Consider the following 20,678-nt stretch of genomic DNA (forward strand, 5'->3'; position numbering starts at 1 on the left):
AGTAGATGGCTGTGGAGTATGAGGGACAGCGGCCCAGATGCTGAACAACCCACAAGCAGTAAGGGGCCTCTGGCCCACTGTTTCTGCATGCCAGCGTCTCCCACAGTTTTTGACAGCTGGGCTGCTCTCTCCTCTCTCTCTCTCTCTCTGCAGTTCAAAGGAGGATCAGAGTTTTGGAGCCAAATGGTTTGGCCATGCCCCCTCAACTCCTGCTTGCTTCCAGTTTCTCTGCCTTCGTGGCAGTGCAGATGATGGTTTTTGCAGCTCCCACTTTCACATTTGTCTAGGAGGACTTTTTTTTGTCAAAATGCGGAGGAGTGGTGAACCGTGATCTCCCTCCCATCCCCTTCTCCCTCCTGGGCTAGTTTTTGAGCTGTGTTTTGAAACCCCGCAGAGCCTCAGCTGTGGTGCCTCCCTACTGGCTCCTCTGCAGCTTCCAGGTATGGCAGAGTGACTTAAAAAGCACTGAATGAAATCCAGACAGTGCTTCATATATGTGACTCCCCTTCCAGGCATGGCAGGCAACAATTTATGCCTAACTTGCACCCAGCCTTCCGGCTCTAACTCTGTTAGGTCTCAGGGCATGGAGTTGGACAGGCATGTGAGATTCTCTTCCGCAACTCTGACATGGGAAAAATGGACCAGGAGTCTGAGTAGAGCAGAGAGAGACTCCAAGGACAAGGAGGATCCCAGTCAACCAACTCAGAGGTAATTCTCAAGTGTCCCCTGGAGAACAGAGGGCAGATTTGTGAGTCACAAATCCCCCCTGCCCAAGTCCTAAAATGGGTCCTGAGCACCCTGGGGGGAAAAAAGCAGGGCTCATAAGCACACAGCCCCCCTTTGTAGTTTGGCTAGGAGGGCTCTGGAAGAGTTCCCCCCGACACCACCATGGGAGAATGGGATCCCAGCAGCGAGAACTCAGGAAGAGAGCTCATGAGAGGACTTCAGGCCAAAAAGCAAGGCTCATAAGCACACAGCCCCCCTTTGTAGTTTGGCTAGGAGGGCTCTGGAAGAGTTCCCCCCGCCACCACCGTGGGAGAAAGGGATCCCAGCAGCGAGAACTCAGGAAGAGAGCTCATGAGAGGACTTCAGGCCCTCAGCAAGGCTACCTGCAAAAGACATCACCAAAGCTGCAACATCTTGTACACTCTAAGCAAGCTAAGAAATCAAAGATAGCAAAAAATGCAAAGGAAAACATAAAAGATCTAGGAGGTATGAGTCCTGACTCCTCTTTCTCCTCCTCCATAACAGAGGGTGGTGAATTGTCTGGAGGATGGGCTCTAACTCCAATCAGGACCAGAGGAAGCCTTAGCAAAGGCTTTTTTTCCCCTGAGAAATTGGAGGCCATGTGCAACAAGGTTGTATCCACTGTTCCGATTCAACCTGAACAAAATTATCAAGAGTAAGCCTTTGAGCAAATTTCTTCCCCTGAAATCGTTCCCTGTGGCCATGATTCCCCTACATTCCGCTTTTGAGGAAGTAATCGGGGATGAATGGGATAAGCCAGATGAGGGCAATCACATTAACAAAAGAGATCTTAGGTTCTATAGGACAAAAATGTCAATTACTGAGATACCAAAGATTGACACTGTCCCTGGCTAAAGTTATGTTTGTCCCCTCCAAAGGGAGTTCTATCCTAAGGACCTCACAGAGGAAAAAAAAATGTAGGTCACTCTCAATACTTTGAGGCTTCCTCAGGGTGTCCCTAACAGCTAATTGCTTTGCAAAGCCATCTCTCTCCTGGCTGGAAAGATCTCATAGCCTTCACCTATAGAGATCAACCTGACTTTGGCTCTGTTTCCCTGGCAACAGTGTTGTTACTGACGTGATGAGATTCTCAGCCAAAGCCCTGTCCTCCAGCTCAGTAACCAGGTGCCACTGATGGGTTCGTCCCTGGACACTTGAAGCAGGTGCTGTGCTTTGCCAAATTCCCCGGAGCCTTGCTTTTCAAAGACAAGGTAGTAGCGGACAATGCCACATCATCTAAATGATCCCTTCCAATCCCACACGATGCCGCTAAGAGAGACTAGAGACCAGCCTTCTGACAAGGGCATTCCTTTTGGCCATCATCCTTGCAGAAATACCAGTGAAGAAACAGCAAGTTCTCCCGCGGAAAGCCCCAAGGGAATCCTGCTGCTCTCAAAACCTCTTTATGACAAGAAATGCAAAGGTCTCTGCCTAGAGCTGAAGCTTGGGGGCAGGATTTCCTATTAACTGGAGGAATGGGTTGCGTTGACCATGAACCACAGAGCTAGTGAACCAGGAATACTCTCAAGTTACAGGCTCCCCATCTATTTTTCATCCAGTCTCTCTTTTCTAATGACCCCGTAAAGCGTGGTCTAATCCAGAATGTGATTTCTTATCTCCTGGATATGGAAGTAAGAGGGAGTTCCCTCAGAGGAAAGACTCTCAGGATTCTACTCCATCTTCTTAATTTTTCAGAAACATACAGGGGGAATCAGAGCCATTCTAGGTCTCAAAAGGCTCAACAAGTTGATGAGAAAAATGAAGTTCCGGATGGAGACCCTAAGCTCTACACTGTCATCCCTGTCCAGGGAGGATATTCTGACTTCAGTGGATCTGATGGATGTATACCTCCATATCCCCATCACTGTGCCATCGCAAGTTCTTAAGGTTTGCCAATAGCAGGAAGCAATATCGTTTATTGGATGCTCCCATTTGGCTTGTCCTTGCTTACTGCCCCCCCCCAAGTCTTTATAAAGATTTTAGTGATAATCCTAGCCAGGCTCAGGTCACAGGGGATCCACCTGAACATCTTCCTGGATGTTCTGTCCCCAGCAACGGCACATAGAACTGCATACCTGTCCTTGAATCTCCGGCAGGTGCATGGCTTTATCATCAAAATCAGGAAAAGCTCACTGATTCCGTCCACTCAAATAACACCTTTGGGAGTGGATATAGGCATCTGTATAGTCAAGGTATATCAATCTCTAGAGATGTTCTAGAAGATTCAAGACCTCCTTGCATTGTTTTGGCACTGCAAGAGGCCAACTATTGCACTGAGCCTTCAATTGCTATGCCTCCTGGTATTGTGTATGGGGAGCACTCTATGGGTGCAGTCACACATCACGCACCTTTGAGGCTTCATTTTAAAGGTATGGGATCACTCCCTGGAACATATAAAATATCAAGTGAGGGTTCTGACGCAGAAGATCAACTCTTTAAATGGTGGTCAACCTAGGGCAATGTCCACAAGGGCATACCCATGTGACTTCCTGAACCCCTGATACTCACAACCGAGGCCCTCCTGGGGAGCTAGGGAGCACACCTGGGATCCCAAACAGTTCAAGACATCTGGAACCTGGAGGAAAAGACCTTACAGCATAAACCTCATAAACTAAGAGTAGTCAAGATGCCACTATGAAGGTTCCAGTCCAGCCTAAAGAGAAACATTCCAATTCAGTCAGACAGCATGACCAACCAAGGGGGACAAGAAGCCCAGCGCTACATACGGAAGCAATGGAAATCATGGAGTGAGGAGAGCATTCTCTCCTCTCCCCCCGGAGAGCTCACATAAAGGGAGTCCTGAACCAGAAGGCGTACTGGCTCAACAGGAGCAAGGTGAACAACCCCAAGTGGTACCTGAATCAGGAAGTCTTTGAGTTAATCATCTAGTTATTCAGCGTGCCCTCAACTGACTAATTCACAAACCACATCAATGCAAAGAGACCAAAGTATTTCACCAGGGAAGTAGACCCAGATCCATGGGGAAGATGCCCTATCCCATAAATGGTCACAGGATCCTCTGTGCATTTCCACCCTTCCCATTGTTTGGGAACGTGGTCCAGAAACTAAAACTAGAACAGGCAACAGTAATATTGGTACCTCTACATTGGCCAAGGAGACCATGGTCTTTGGAGTTGATAGAGCTGAAATTGTGACCGCCTCTACAGCTCCCAAAGAGACAGGACATCCTCACAAGGTGCATCTGCTTCATCTAAATCCAAACTGGCCACATCTAACAGCCTGGCTGTTGAAAGGGAAGCAATTGTGTCATTGCATTGTCTTTTAGAAGAGTATTGACTTTGAAAGCATATTATTGGACTAGATTTTATGACTGGTGCCAGGAATATGAAGTAAATACTAGAAATCCAGGAATTATGGCTTTCTTAGACTTTCTTAAAGAAGGGTTTGACAGAGGTCTCTAATCCAGCATCATTGTGCATCAGATGTCTGTCCTTAGTAGCACAATGTTTGCAGGATCTGTGGATTCTTTGGTAGAGAATCCCCAGGTACACACATTCCCTAGTGCAGTCTGGTTAGCCAAGCCAGCAGTTAGACCTCTTTTCCCCCCAAGTTGTACTGAGAGTCCAGAGAAACTATCCCTTTGAACCACTGATGTCAGTATGAGCATTTTATTTGTATATCAAAACTTGCTTTCTGATAGCCATCGTATCAGCCAGGCAAGTGTCAGAGTTGGCAGCACTCTTTATTCAGGAACTTTACTGTGTGTTTCATGAGGACAAGATGGTGCTCAGGACTCAGGAATTGTTTATTCCAAAGGTGAACTCTTTTTTCACATGTTTCCCAAGGAACCTTCATTCTGTCCACGGCCACAACATCCTACTGAGGAAAGGTGGCACACCTTAGATGTCAAAAGGGCTCTGAAAATTTACCTCAGACATACTGAAAGAGCTAATGCATCCACAGCAGAAATGTGTAAGGTGTTCAAATGCTACCATCTTTATTAAGCACTACAAGATAGACTTTCTATCCTCTGCAGAGTCATCCTTTGGCAGGAAGGTGCTGCAGGCGGTGGCCTAGAAATGATTTTGCCCTTTGAACAAATATTATAGGTGGGGAGGGGACAGCTTTTCCTTTTTCTGACTTTTCCTGTAGTCCTCTCTACATTGGTTTACTGCTTGCTATTTCGCAGACATCAAGAATTGTGAGAAACGGAAAATTTCTTACCAGTAATTTCATTTGTTAACACCATCTCCAGCGATTCTACCTACCCGTGAGCGCTCATGAGTCGAGGGCCAGATATTAAGTGGCATCATTACCACATGGCCATCTTCCTTGTTCTAATATACTTAGTTATGTTATCTATGAAATATTAATAATGATGTTATGCAGGTTTTACAGCTTGGGAATAACACATCTGGAAGCAGGAGCGCTGGAACCTGTATAGAAATGGGCAGGGGAGGGCACTGGTACCAGAACCATGACCCACTGGTCCCCTGGCCAGGCGGAAGCCAGAGCCAAGCAGTGGTAAGAGCTGCCCAGAGAGTCTGGGCCACTGTGGGGAGCCTCAGACCCTCTACCTGCCCTGATTGGGAGGGCTGGAGTGCCTGAGAGCAGCACCTGGCCCGTTTCCCCACCCTCTAGCGCATGCCTCCCATGGAGGTGGAGGGTCTGGAACTCCCTACAGCGGTCTGGGCTTCCTAGATGGCTCTTACCACTACCTGGCTCTGTCTTCTGTTCTGGCCAGGGGGTGGGGCTTTGGGGGGAAGAGGAGGAGCAGGGGGCAGGGCCCAATGGTGAGGTGGGACTAAGGCCCACCTCAGCCCCCCATCTGGGAAGAGGCTGGTGCTGCTAGCAGGGGCTGCACTTGCTGTGGGGGAACAGATCACCTTATTAGTTCCCCTGCCGTGCCTGCGTGAGGGTACTAAGCCCATGTTAAAAAGTGGACGGGCATGGCCCTCCCACTTTTAAAAGTGTGGTGGGGGGCATAGCTCCCCTGCCCACCCCTCCACCCCTGATTCCAGCATTCCTGTTTGGAAGCAAGCAGGAGCTTTGGGGGCATGGACAGACCATGCAGCTCCAAAACGCTGATCTGCCTTCATGAGCTGAAGATAGGATAGTAGCCCAGATGTCAAGAATTGTGGGAAACATTACTAGCAGAAAGGAAATTATCAGTAAGAAATTTTCCACTCTTTTTACCTCATCCTCCTCTGAGCCTCCATTTTGTAACATGGTACCACTACCAAAGATAAATGTGACCATTTTTTCTGGTGATCAGGGACTCGTTTCTAACGGGGAAGAATTTCACCTGAAAGAATGATCGCACTGTACTGGCCCTTTACAACCCCTTCTTCACGTATGCAAATTCTCAGGGGCATCAGAACAACAAAAATAGACAAACACAGGCTGTAATCTGACATCCAGTGTGCCCCTGCATGCTTTCACAAGCAATACTAACGTGGGTCGACACTATTGCAAGAACAGCCTCTCTCAACGTAAAAATTAAAATCGCATGGCCTAATGCTGGCTACTTGCTGGTTGGGGATAAGGGGTATTCACATCTGTTTCATGCAGTTTCGTGGAGCTTTGATCCTTGGGGTCAGATGATCAAACAACTCAGTTCCCATCTATCTTACTGATACAATGGAAACTTGTAGCTGAAGCTATTCAGAATCATCAGAAGAGTCAACTTAGAATTCTGCCAGGTACTACATAGAGGAATACAGGTCATGTGGTGGGTTGAAGCATTCCAGGAAGTACAACAGGAAAAAATACCTTTTTGCATATGGTAGTTAGAACAAGTGCAGCACCAGTAGCTGTCTCAGAACTATCTACAAGTTTTCCAACCAGATTCCCGATTTGTGTGAGGTTCTTTCACATTGGGAGCAAAGGGCTGGCTGTAACTTTGATCAGTAAGGTCACTGGGCATTGTCAAAAGGATGGAACTTTTCGAGCTGTGCAAGAATTTCAGGAACAGCTTTGTTCCATTCCCTGTTTCAGCAATCCACCGAGAGGCAATAACATGAATGAAATTATTCTCCTCTGTTTCAGATTGGAGAATTATAACCTGCTCCTCATCCTGTTTTTAGCCTCAGAGAATGAAGGGCAAGCAGAGCAGGGCTCTGCCTGAGACATATGAATAAGTTCCCAAAGGAGGCTTGTTTTCAAAGTATTCCCATTTTACAATCCCCAGATAATTATGTTTTGCAGATAGATTGCTGCCTTTTTGTTTTCCCAGTTTTCAGCTTCACCATTTGATCTTACCTGCACTCTCTGATTCTCTCTTTAGGATCATGGTAGCAATAATACTGGCTTTAGGGAAGAAGGAAATTCAGTTACATCTTCCTGGGCAGTTTTTCTGATCAGTGAGTTTGCTCCAGCTTTCTCTGTACAGAACAAAGTGGTACAATTTCTGGAGCATCCTGGATTTAGAACAAACATTCATATGTGGTGCCAGGGAAGTCAGTCATAGGCCTGGGCTGAGGATGAATACAATCCAGTACATGATCTCCTTTCAGAAGATGAAGATGGCTGTAATAGAAAATAAGTGGGGCTACAGAAACAAATCCAATTCTTATTAGAGCCTATTGGAATTCTGATCTCATAAACAAGTATACTTCAATGATCCAGAGTCCATATACCTATCCATTAATTGCAGGTATCCCTCTGTGTATCTGCCTATCTTATCCATTGGCAGAGATCTAGCTCTAATGTATATTCTCTGTTCCCCCAACTGGGGAATACTGGGAGTCAGATTTTTTTAAGGGACCTTCCCAGTTCAGTTTAGGGAATTGGGTACCAGAAAGAGAACACCACATCCAGCAGCTGGCATGCAATGATTCATTGAGATCTCAGAGCACTGTTCTTTCCATGGATAACAGACCTGTTCTTGTCACGATACTCAGTGTGTCTGATAGGGTTGTTACAACTGAGAACAACACAAATAACCCTACCCCAGACAGAAATTCTCCTGTTCTGGGTGAAACAAAATTTCTTATCTCCTATGTGCACTGCTCACCAAGGGAGAGAGGAACACCAAGACTTACATTGCAGAAGCCTGAGTAGCAGAGTGGAACTGGTGTCCATAAGTATTCTCACTCATCATAAGTCAATATAGTGGGCTGGTAATCAACCTCTTTGCATTTGGAAAAAATAAAGTATTTTTGGGAGCCTCTGTCAGGACCCAGGATGTGAGGGGATGAATGACCTCTCTTAAAGCTGTGGAAGGACCCTGCTTTGTCTTCCCAGCTTTTCCACTGCCCTGGAGGACAGTACAAAATCTAGGAATTTTGATAGCAGAAGATATACTTTTTATGCCTTTCTTGTTGTAGGGGCTATGGCTCAGTGGCCTGATAGTATTGTATCTTCAGATGTCTCTTTCTTGCAGAGGAAGTCTGTTATTGAAAAACCAATCTTCCATCTGGGACTAGACAGGCTTGAAATGAATACTTGGATAAAGTACTTATTTCTCTCATGGATCCCAAAAAAGACAACAAATGCAACTTATTCTACTGGCCGGGCAGGGGCGAGCACCAAAGCAGTCTGGGGCTCAGGCAGGGGCGAGCACCAAAGCAGTCTAGGGCACAGGCAGGGGCGGTCGACCAACACAGGCCTCCTGGCCTAAGGTGGGGAAGCTTTCACCCCAGGGGTGGGGTGGTAGGGGGACATGGGCCCACTGACTCCACCACGTCCCAGCCCAAGGCCCTAACAGTGGCAGAGTGGTGACATGCTGGCATAGGATCAGGCCAGCACTTAACCAGACGATCATTTAATTCCCCTGGGCTACTTCCTAAATCCCCAGGGTTTAGTACCTCTAACGTGGGGATCCTCTGTCTCCTCGGGGAACTCTGATGAGTCCTCAGGTGGCAGCTCCAGCAGCTCCTTAGAGTTTCTGTAGGCTGGCAACCCAGGGAGATCTGGCCAGTCCTCAGCATGGTGGAGCTCCTTATAGGTAGCAGCAGGCGGGATGCGTCTGTCTCCCTTGGCAGCTCCAGCCCACCTGAGCTCCAAGGCCTGTCTTTTGTACTTCCCCTTCCTGTCCCACCTCATAGCTTCTGGTGTGTTGGGTGTAGATTTCCTGGTTCTGCCCACCGGGGGAGGGGGGTGTTTTTTTTGGTCCCTCCCTCTCAACCTCTGAGGGAGGCCATGGCTTCTCATTACAGCCACATAGCCATCAATTCATAAGTTCACCGAGTTCTTCATATTGGTCATCCAGTCTTAGCCAGTCCCATTTCCTCTCTTTTGGAAGAAGTCTCCATGCTGTGGATGTAGTCTATATTTATATATAATCTACCTTGTTTTGGATGGCTGCATTTAAAAGATGATCCTGCTTCCCACCCTGGAGGTACACTATTATGAAAATACCATTGTAATGGGTCTGTGAACCTTAGCACGAAGAAGAGGAAAATTTATCCGTCCTTACCTGAAGATTTCCCTTCTTAGAGTAATAAGGTCCATAGATGCGGACCACATGGGAGACCAGTGGATTCCTCAGAATAGGGTTGGAAATTGACATCCAAGAATTTGGATTTGTCATTGTTAGGTGTAATTTGCCATGCTCTTTAGTAGGAGAAATCATGCTTCTTCCTCAAAGTATATTAAGCACAATCTGTTTGAATCATCTTGGCTGTAGAAGTTACCTCACTGGATTGAACTTTGCGGGGATGGGACATTCCCATACTGCCAGTGACTGACAGGTCTGGTTCTGCCCCCAAACTGCAAATAGGCTGACGTGCCCATTGTGATGCATCTGTGTACCTTATTACTCAAAGAAAGGAAATTTTCAGGTAAGCAGGGATAAATTTTCTTATTTCTTTAACTATAACCAATGAAGGAAACAACAAACATTTTGCTGCACTTGCTGAAAATATTCATACTTAGAAAAAATATACTGTTTAACAGTGTTGAGCATATATATTTGAAATCAGTTGTGAGGTAGAACGCTTAATTGGGGCTCAGGAACATTTTCCCTTTGAAATATTATTAAAAATTCTTCCTTTTAGTGTAATTTGTCCATTAGACAATTATAAGATTTGCTCTTCAGAAGCAACTTTATAAGCCCCACAGATTTCATCTCTGGCAGGGAAGATTTAGCAGTACTTAGAAAAGGATTTAACTCAAGCATACAGCTCAATTATCCCAACTTTCTTTTCAGTTTTATGGCAGAATTTTAAACGAGTGGCTCATAGGTGCTCCCTCCACGAAGTTACTGCATTTAACTTTTGGTTACATAGTTGCTATCGCCTTCTCCCTGCTTTAATATAACTATGGACAAGTTGAGATGATCTTTCACTAAAACAATATTGGGGGATTGCTCTTCAGCTATTTAAATTTACAGTGAATATTTAAGATTTGCTTTAATCGTTGAAGAAATTATCTAGTGCTTTATAGTTAATACATGATATGACGAGTTAGAGAAGCACTTGTCTTATTTTGTTAAACATGTGTTTTTCTTTTACTATTTAGCAACGATTCTAAATATATAGAATTTGTGAGCAGTGAACTTCAGTTAGGATTGCAACCGCCATCCCTGCAAATAAATGCCTACCAGGAAGAGACAGTACTGAAACCCTGGATCAATGGTATTTTATTCTGTAATTCAGTAGCTTGTGCTTTAGCTTCATGCTCTATTTAATCTGCATTTTAATTAGAGCACTTTAACTTCAGCTGTTAGGGCTCATGCTTCTTTAGAAACTTGATTGTATTGTCCTTTTAGCTAGCATTTAGAGAGAATTCTTCCATAATACCTGCATATTTTGAGTTGTCCAGATAAGAGAGTTTGTTAGGGGGCTCCATTTCAGTATCTTAGCATGATTTTTGCACATTGTGTGGTGTACTGTTTTTTTTTTTTTATTTTTTAGAATTGGGTTTTTCAAACTGTTAATATGCATTTGCTGTCATTTCTGATTTGAGTCAGATAGTTATCACATATGTTGGATTTAATGTGGGTGACCAGAACGCCCTCCTCAGAAAACATTTGCTCTTGAATAATTGCCCATACTTAAAGTTGAAAAAATAAAAAAGAGTAAATCTAAAAAGCTCTAAATGATGCTTTCTGAACTAACTGGAGGAACCCCCAGGGAAGAGGCTGGGGAGGGGGTAGAAAATTGTGACTGGAGCAATAAGATTATTTTGCTCATTATATTCCCAGTTAGTTATTTGGAATAAGAAGTATAAAGATTTTTTTAAAGTGACTAGTGATTTTTGGGTGCCTCCGTTCTTGGGTGCACAACTTGAGACACCATAAATGGGTCTGATTTTCAGAAAGTTCTGAGCACCTGCCCTTTGAAAATCAGGTTCTTTCAAGGAGTCAAATTGAGCACCCAAAAGTTGAGGCACGCAAAAACACTATTCACTGTTTGAACATCTTAGTTTAGTTTTTTGAGATATATAAACACTTGTATTAACTATTATTCAAAGGAAAAAGTCTTTTGTCTTATACGGTGGGAGGTGTGTACATGACGTGTGTATAGATAAATATGATTTTATTCAAGTCATTCTAAAATTTCATGTTTTCATGGTGAAAATATTTATAGTATATCTGATCAGTTTGCCTGCTACAGTGCAAAAAGTAGGCCTGTCTTACATATGTAGGAAATAACCTGAAATGTCATTAAAGGAAAATAATAATGAGCTGTTTTCAGGATTTAATTAATTCAAAGAAAACTAAGATTCATGACTAGTATATGACCCATATTATTACGCAGTCCATTAAATATTCTTATCCTGAATCTTAGATTTCAGATACTCAGGAAAAAGCTCTCTTTTGCCATTGCCAAATTCTGACTGTTATGAACCATGGAAAATGGACAAAAGTGTGATGGTAAGTTGCTAAACACTTAATGAACGCTTGTAATAGTGGGTTAACTTTGTTCATTATGGACATTTAAACAGTTCTTCATAAAAATACTTAGATAGCCAAAACTTCAACCACCTTAAAAATGGCATAATTTAGTGAATAAATAGTGAATAAAGTGCATAATCAGTGATGAACAAACATGTTCAAAATGCAGCCGTGTTGGCTTCTGCTCCACTAGAAAAACAATGGTTTTTGCTAATTGGGAGGGACAGTAATTTATATTTTTTTAAGGTTTAGCAGCAGCTGCAATGTCTGTTAGATTGGTCATTGGACTGAGGATAAGGGGACCTGGGATATCATCACAGCTCAGTCACTAACCTGCTGTGTGACTTTGGACAAGTCATTTCAACTCTCTGAGCCCATAACTTCTCCCACTTGTAGTCCGTTTTACTTATTTAGATTATAAGCTTTTTGGAGTGGAGACTCTTACGGTGAGTATGTGTACAGTGCCTAACACAGAGTTAGGGTTTTTTAATGTTTTCATCAGTTTGTTACACTTTAAAATATAGTTAGTGTCTAACTTCTTCTAAAATGTAAATATACTTCTTTTCTAATGAAAGATGGAAAGGAGAAATTATACTACTTTGAGTGATGGTCCCTATGTGTTTTGCACATATGGGTATGCGTGCATGCCAAGCACCTGAGTCTGGAGATTTTTACTAAGCAGGGTCCATTGGTTCTCACACGTGCAGTTCTCCTTGTACTCTGAACTGAGAGTATAAGAGGCAGTGCAGACCAGCATCTCTCCATTTCCTTCTTACCGCCACGTGGCCTGAGTCAGAATCTGCTTCTGTCCACAGCTTCCTTTGACTGCTTCAGTCTGTAAATGTATTGTAAATAGTTTATTTTGTTCATTTACTCTTTGGTCTTAAGTACTAGTGTAGTTGTTTTTCCCCCATCCTGGGGAAATTCTTCCTGGGAGGTGAGTATTATAACTAGGGTTCAAGAATTGTTTCCTTTTCCGTGAGTGATGAACTTTGCCCTTACTGCATAGCTGAAATGTGAGCCTCACATAAGTGCAGCATTTGCCATTCCTTCCCTCCCAGAACTTGTGAGGGTCAAGAGCTAAGACTTAAAAAAGCATTTGATGGAGACACCCCCCTGTTCCCCATATATCAACCTCAGTCAACAGGCAGCACCCCTTTGAGCACAAGCTCAGGACTTGAGGTTAAAACTTCCAAGCCTAAGAAGAAGGCTTCTCCTGAGATTAAGAAGAGACAAGCTGCCTTTTTCCAAATCTGCCCCAGAGAAAAGAGATTGCTCCCTGATTCCTTCAAAGTCGGGAGAGTCCTCATGCATAGGTCCTAAAGACTGAGGCATGAGTAAACCTGTTCAGCGGGTAAAGGAGCATAGATTCATTGGTTTCTATACCAGTTTCAATGTGCAGATTGAAAGACAAACATCCACCAGTACTCCCTTCGACATCCAGATCAGCTTCTGTGCCAATATCATCATAGCCATGGAGGAATCTGACTTCTACTGTGACCAGGGAAGCACCGGATCCAATGGCTCCACTAACTGACTCATCCTGTGCCCCAGAACACTCTGAGACCTACATCTCCCCAGAGGACATTTTTGCTCTCTCCTGTTCTCACTCCCCACTCCTCTCAGGTCCATCTTTATTCAGAGACGGTTATGCAGGAGGAAGAAGCTATCCTGGAGACACAGAGCCACTGTCCTCTTCCACCCGTGAGCCTGAGTACTCAATCATTGGTACCCTTGGTTCCAGCGGAAGTTTGGGATCCAGTTTTTTCATCCAATGAGTCAGCAATTCCAGAAGAAGGCAGATCATACAGAAAGCGGGCTGGACAGAAGCCCAAAGATATCTGGGTTCTGTTCTGTGACCATATATGACTTTCCAAGAGACATTTGGTACCCAGTGCCAGATGGTAGTTCTCAGCTGCTTGATTCCTTGTACTGATATTACTGGGGTCCTTAAGAGCTCTATTCTAGGCATCTAGGATCAATACATTTTGCCTTACTTACCATCTCCTGGCTAACAGCAATAGGCCCCATCGGCGAATTTGAACTGGATCCAACAGTTCTGGGAGCAATTTCATCATATTCCATAGATGAGGAGAATACCCCATCTTCACCATCTCCACCTGATGACTACAGTCAGGTGCTTCTGAAAAGGGTGGAATCTGAGTTCCAGATACAGCTTGAAGAGGTTCAGGAGTCCCAACATAGATTGATTGACATCTTGCAACTTTTGGGTCCCAGTCGAGTAGACCTCCAGATTGAGGACACTATGGATCCAGCTAGAACAATGTGGCAAGCTCCTGCTTCTTGAACTCCCACCACCAAAGAGGACTGAGAAGTGCTGCTACTTTCCTCGTAAGGGGGCATAGTTTCTAGTTTCTCACCAACTGCTGAATTGTCTCGTGGTACAAGCAGTTACTAAAAGATCCACATTACATCAACCCAAAACTACACCCTTGGATGGAGATACCCAATGACTCCCAGTGAGAGAGGTTTTCTCCTCTGCCTCTCTCCAATTTAGAATTTCTAATTATCAGACGACTCCTAGCTAAATATGATTTCACTAATAATGCAAAGTTGTGGGATTTAAAGGACAAGCTTCCTCAGGAAGATAGAGCTCAGTTTCAGTCCTTAATTAATGAAGGCAAATTAGTGGCCAAAATCTCTCTCCATGCCAAAGTAGATGCTGCAGACACTGGGTCCAGAGGGATGGATACAACCATTGTCATGAGGAGAGATTCCTGATTATAATCATCAGGTTTCCCTAGAGAGGTGAAAAGTACCATTCAGAATCTGCCTTTTGAGGCAGTTACTTTGTTAAATGAAAAGATGGATTAATCTCTCCACCTTCTCAAGGATTCAAATATAATGCTTTGTTCTCTGGGTATCTATGCCCCTGCCCCTAAGAGGAAACATCTACAGTACAGGCACAGAGCAAGACCACCTAAACAACTATTTTACCATCAACGCCCCCTGGAACCATCACACAAATGACAGAGAGTACAAAGGCCTAAATACACAGCTTCTGCGACATCCACTGCCATACCTCACGCTAACCCCCATCCAAATAATTTTTTGTTGGGACTGTCCAGACCCTTTATTAATTCCACATCATCCTGCCCCTCAGTTTTTTAAAGAACAGTTTACCCAATTTGCTTAAAACTGAAGGGGTTTGACAATAGACAAATGGAAAATGGAAATTATTCCATTTACAGCTATCTGAGTTTCTGTCCACCCAAACCCACAAACCTCTTTCCCAGTTCCTTCTTTTGGGACCACTCTCACGAGGAAAATCTGTGTCAAGATGTGGACTCCCTTCTCCAGCAGGGAGTCATGGAAAGAGTTGCACCTCAATGTCAAAGGAAAGGATTCTACTCCCCATACTTCTTAGTCCCCAAAAAGAATGGAGGATGGAGATTGATTCTTGACCTGTGCTGGCTAAATGTATTCATCTGAAAATTAAAATTCCACATGGTCACAATGGCATCAATAATTCCCTCTTAGGGAGAAGGCAGGTGGTTCGTTCTCGACATAAAAGAGGCATGCTTTCCCATAAACATTCACCCATCACATAGAAGGTCCTTTGGGTTCCTCCTTGGTCACTACCAGTACCAGTTGAGTCCTTCCATTCAGGCTAACTATGACATCCAGGGTCTTTATAAAAGTCTTTTCACTGGTGGCAACTTGGGTGAGAAGAAATGGGTTTTATCATCTTCCCATAGCTTGATGACTGACTACTTACAGCAGATCATACAAGGAAGTCCAGTTGGCAACCTGACTCCTGCTCCATCTTCTACCTTCCCCGGGACTTTGTGTCAACCATGAAAAGTCCACTTTGAACCCCCCACAAGGTCCTTCGCTTTCATAGAAGCAAGCGTGGACTCGACTACAGCAACTGCCTATCAAGAGATTCCATGCCAGGGGCGATGTCATAAAACAGGTCACCCTCAGACTTCAATTAGAACTTGCCTTTTCCTTCTCTGCCTCATGCACACGCATGATGCCATTTGCCAGGCTCTGTCTCTGTTGCCTGCAAACCTGGCTTTAATCTGTGTACTCACCAGAAAAAAATCAATATCAATGCCAAAGTAACAGTTTCATCCAGGGTTCTGGGCTCTCACATCTGGTGGACAAAGCCAGAGAAAGTTCAAGTGGGAACTCCTTTCCTCACACTTACCTCTGAGGTTATCATCATTACTGATGCATTCCTGTTTGGCTGGAGAGCTCATATGGACAATCATACTGCACAAGGCATCTATACCTCTTGGGAGTCCAGGATGCCTGTCAATTTACTGAAACTAAGAGCTGTCCATCGAGCCTGCAGTGCTTTCGTCCACTCGTCTGGTCCCGGCACATCCGGATAGTTTTAGACAATATCACTGTCTTTTATATAAACAAATAAGGGGAAACAAGATCCCTTCCTTTGTGTGTAGAGACAGTCATTCTCTGGATTTGGTGTATCAGACTTCACAGAACCCTCTCAACAGCATATTTGTCAGGTTTGCAGAACTCCGCAGCAGACAGTCTCAGCAGATGTTTTTCTGCAGACCATGAATGGCAAATTCATGATTCGGTCCTGAATAAGATCTTCACCAAGTGGACAATGCCATCTTGGGATCTTTTCACCTCACAAGCAGCAAAAAAAACCCTTTCTCTGTAGTGATCCAGAGCAACTCTAGGTAGGGGCTCAAAGGGAGATAACCTTCTACTACCATGGAAGGACCACCTCAGATATACCTTCCCTCCCATCCCATTAATAACACATGTCCTGCAAAAAATCTGTCATTAAAGGGTTCCAGTCATCCTTATTTTGCCCAGTTGGCTGAGACAGTTCTAGTTCACAGACCCACTAAGACTTTTTGTCTATCCGCCCATCAAAATCCAACCATTTCCAGACCTGCTAATGCAACACAATTGCACCGTCAGGCACCCCAACCCAGAACCATTGCAATTCAAGCCCTGGTATTTGGATGGGCATCAGATGTAGAGTGTTTATGTTCCAGGGCATTTCAATCCATCTTCTACCAAAGTAGGAAAGAGTCTATTTAGCAAAATTGAAGCTTTTCTCCTTTTGGGCACAGCAATACCAGTTATCTCCAGATTCTACTGGGATCCCTGCTATTTTAGACTATCTATTTACTGTTAACACATAGGTTCTCTCAGTTACTTCCCTCTTGGTTCATTTGGCACAGGGGTTCTCGCAACAAATTGTTTGGTCGCCTCAGAGTGCCGCCACCAGCTGTGACAATTTTTCCTAAAATACTTAATCAACTTTAGGAAAAACAAATAAATATGCACATATGCATGTCCCAGATCATTGTAATTTATTTATGTAGGGTTTTTTTTAGCATACTCAATAATAAAAATAACGTACAGTTGTCTCTCTTCTTTACTGGAGCTAAACGGAAGAGAAACACAAATAAGATGCTTTGCACGTTCTTGTCTTTTTTTCTTACTGATTCTTTTGCTTTTTTTGTTGCTTTTTTTTTAGACTTGCTAGCTACTAAGTCTGCTGTGAAAAGTGATATTAGCAAACACACAAATATCACTTTTCACAGCAGATTTACTCAGCCCTGGCAATCCAGGGGACACATTGAGCCATGGATGGGGAGAGTGAGTATGGAGGTAGCGGGAGCCAGGGGCAATGGGGCACTAGGGGAGGCAGCGGGGGCCAAAGGTGATAGGAGAGGTGGTGAGCTCAGAGAACGGAGCCCAAAGCCCAGTGGCTGGAGCCTGCCACCCCAGGGCTAAAAGCTGACCCCATCTCCCCTGGGAAGGTGAGGAACTCAGTGGCTGCTTACTCCTCCAGCTTTTGTGCCTCCAGAGAGGTGCCACTGCTTTGTCCCCACCCCTCCCCCGCACCAATAACCACCCAGAAGGCTGTGGCCACAAGAAAAGCCCCTGGTGGCAGCATGCGGCCATAGTGGCCGCATTTGAGAACTGCTGATTTAGCAGCAATCAAAGCTTTTCATCCCCCTATCGATGACCACACTATTTTCACTCATCCCATGATGACTAGATTCCTGAAGGGACTTACTGGATCCTTCCCATCATTGGTGAAGTCAACACCTCAGTGAAACCTCAGCCTCCTCGTTCTTTTGTCTTTCATCAAATCTTCCTTTGAACCTTTAGCTTCATGTTCTATATCCCATCTCTTGATGAAAGTTGCCTTCCTAGTTGCCATCACATCAGCCAGAAGGGTCAGCGAGCTGGGAGCACTCATAGCAGACCCACTATATACTGTCTTCCACAAAGAAAAGGTCTGTCTTTGCCCACACCCAAAATTCATCTCTAAAGTAATTTCAGAGTATCACATGAGTCATACCATCCACTTAGCAATATTTTTTGTGAAACCGCATGCCTCTGATGCGGAAAGAATGCTTCATTCTCTAGACATCCCAAGAGCACTGGCCTTTTATCTATAAACAACAAAAGCAATTAGAAAGACACCTAGACTTTTTGTTACCATAACAGAGAGATCAAGAGGTCTAGCTGTATCTGCGCAGAGCCTTTCTAAGTGGATCTCATTACCCTGTGTTACTCACTGGCTCACCTCCCTCCGCTGGAGAGGTTGAGGGTCCATTCCATCAGAGCCCAAGCAACCATTGCTGCATCTCTGCAAGATGTACCTCTACTAGAAATATGTAGGGCAGCTACCTGGAGCTCCTTACCATCACAGAACATCACACTTTGTTCCAATCTTCTGCTACAGACACAGCTATAGGGACAGCAATATTAGACAGCTGTGAAAAGTGATATTTGTGTGTTTGCTAATATCACTTTTCACAGCAGACTTAGTAGCTAGCAAGTCTAAAAAAAAAAAAAAAAAAGCAACCAAAAAAGCAAAAGAATCAGTAAGAAAAAAAGACAAGAACATGCAAAGCATCTTATTTGTGTTTCTCTTCTGCATTCTTGCACCTACCTCCTGTTTGACTACTGCTTGCTAATCTCCCACATGTGGAATACAGATTGGAACCAGCACTTGAAGAAGAAATGGAGGTTACTTATCTGTAACAGGTGGCTCTTTAAGATGTGCGGTTCCTATCTGTAGTCCACTACCCATCCTCTGTCCCTTCTGCTGCAGATCATAGTTAGATTTGTGGAAGGAGAAGGAACTGTGCCGGTCTGCACTGCCCTAGTAGTTCAGGTTAGAGCATGAGGAGAACAACTGCAAATGTGCTGACCAACAGACAGTGATTACGAAAAATATCTGGACTCAGGCGCATGATACAGGCAGGGACCCCACACATCTCGAAGAACCTCCAGTTATAGACAAGTAACCCTCCATTTATCTGATGTTTAGGTTTCCCATCTGATCCAGCAGAACCTTGGGATGATTGAGTTGCCCCGTAAATATTGCAGATTTTATTTCAGTACATTGCGTGGCTGTGAGAGAGTGGAATGTTGGTTTTGGCATGTTCCTGAACAGGGAGATGAAAAGGTAAAAGGGGTTTAATTTGCGAGAGGGAATCCTCAATTTTAACACTTTCTATTTTGTATAAAATGTTTTGTATTCAATTGAGTTCAGTGTGAGTTACCTTTGAAGGTGAGAAATCCGAAGTGGGAACACAGGAGAACTCTTCCTTCCAGGTGCTTTTAACAATTCTTTTAAAAAATGTTACCCTAGAGAGACTGTAGAACTTGAGTCGGCATATTTTCAAGAGAGTGGACTGCAGCAAAATTATACAGAATTATATGTATTAGCCCACGCTCTGTAGAAGGTAATGATGTATTAATGGGAATGCCTCAGTAAACCCAAAAGACCAGATAAGCAAACCCAGAAATTGTATACGCTCCAAGGCCATCTACATTATGTCATCGTCCAAAAGGTAGGTAGCAATGGCATGTACAGATAATATAATCCTCCTCAAAAGAACTGGAAGACTGAGTAGAACTGTCCTTGTGTCCCAACTATGAAGCATCCTTGGCAGGTTCACAAGTATCCACAGTTTCCACCTAGTTTGCATGAGTCACCATGATTTCTAGTGATTCTGTATTTCAAGATGTCCTAAAAAATAACGAAATATTTAAAATCTATTCTCTATAAGATCTCCTTAGTGGCAACATTGTATCACTTATTGTTTTGCACATGTCCCACATGGTAGCCAGGGAAGTACTTGTGGAGATATTGGTTGAAGGCTAATAACCAGGCCAAGCACTTCATGGTTGCATCAGAGTATACTTATGGGAAAACTGGTGAATCAGTGCAAAAGAAGTGATTGAGTCCAAAAACAAGGAAAATAAATCTTTCAGGAACTTAGACCACTTGAGATGGGCTGACCAGAGTTGAATACAGTATCCAAGTGAGAATGTGCCATTTTTTATAAAACGGCATATTTTCAGTATTTTTTATCCCGTTCTTATACTTCCCAATGTTCTATTTGTATTTGATCACCAGTGTAAATTGATTAGAGATTTTCATTGATATATTCATAATAGTGAACATGTCTTTTATTTGAGTGGTTACAGTTAATTCAGAATCCAACATTGGAGGGACCAGTTTGAACTATTTATGCATTCCCTTGCATTTATCAACATTGAATTTAGTCTGCCATCATGCTTTCTATTTAGCCCTCTGTTAGGTACCTTTGGAGTTCCTCAGTCTTCTGTGGTCCTAACCTTCCTAAATAATTTTTTTCAGATGCACATTTTGGCCACCTCACAGTTTACCGATTCACTTTTCCAGATCACTTAATAAATACATTGTACATGGAGCATCCACCATAACCTTTTTCTGTGTTGAAAATTCAACATTTAGATTTTGTTTTCTTTTTGCCAGTTTCTGAACTTCACGTCTCAACCATTGGTTACTTAAGGTGGGTCTTTGCAGCACAGTTATCTTGAGTTATAACTTGAGTATTAACCCAAACTCAACTCCTCTCCATGCACAAAAAAAACTTAGTTCAAGCTAAGGTGGTGCTTTAAATTCAAACCAGCTGGTCCTTCAGGAGGGTTGATTGATACTCGAGTGGTGCTGGTGCTCAAACTAATAATGCGGTGGAGATATAACAGTTTGTTATAAGCAATCCATCAGCAACTAATCCAGTCACTGTTAATCCAATCACTCTGTGCTGCTAATCTAATCTGTGTAGTTTTGCCATCTGGTAGCTCTCACTCGAACTCAGGTAGCTCA

At 43.8% G+C, this 20,678-nt stretch overlaps 1 protein-coding gene across 1 annotated transcript in view; it reads left to right on the forward strand.

The window, feature by feature from the left end:
- TOPAZ1 (testis and ovary specific TOPAZ 1) overlaps window positions 1–20,678 on the forward strand; it is a 100,958-nt gene that overhangs the window by 18,471 nt on the left and 61,809 nt on the right. The window contains exons 6-8 of the mRNA XM_074945605.1: window positions 10,171–10,286; window positions 11,442–11,527; window positions 18,849–18,986. Coding sequence (XP_074801706.1) covers window positions 10,171–10,286; window positions 11,442–11,527; window positions 18,849–18,986 — 340 coding nt within the window. The remainder of the gene's footprint in view (window positions 1–10,170; window positions 10,287–11,441; window positions 11,528–18,848; window positions 18,987–20,678) is intronic.

This window comes from Natator depressus, chromosome 2 (genome assembly GCF_965152275.1).
Source record: "Natator depressus isolate rNatDep1 chromosome 2, rNatDep2.hap1, whole genome shotgun sequence".
Lineage (NCBI taxonomy): Eukaryota > Metazoa > Chordata > Testudines > Cheloniidae > Natator > Natator depressus.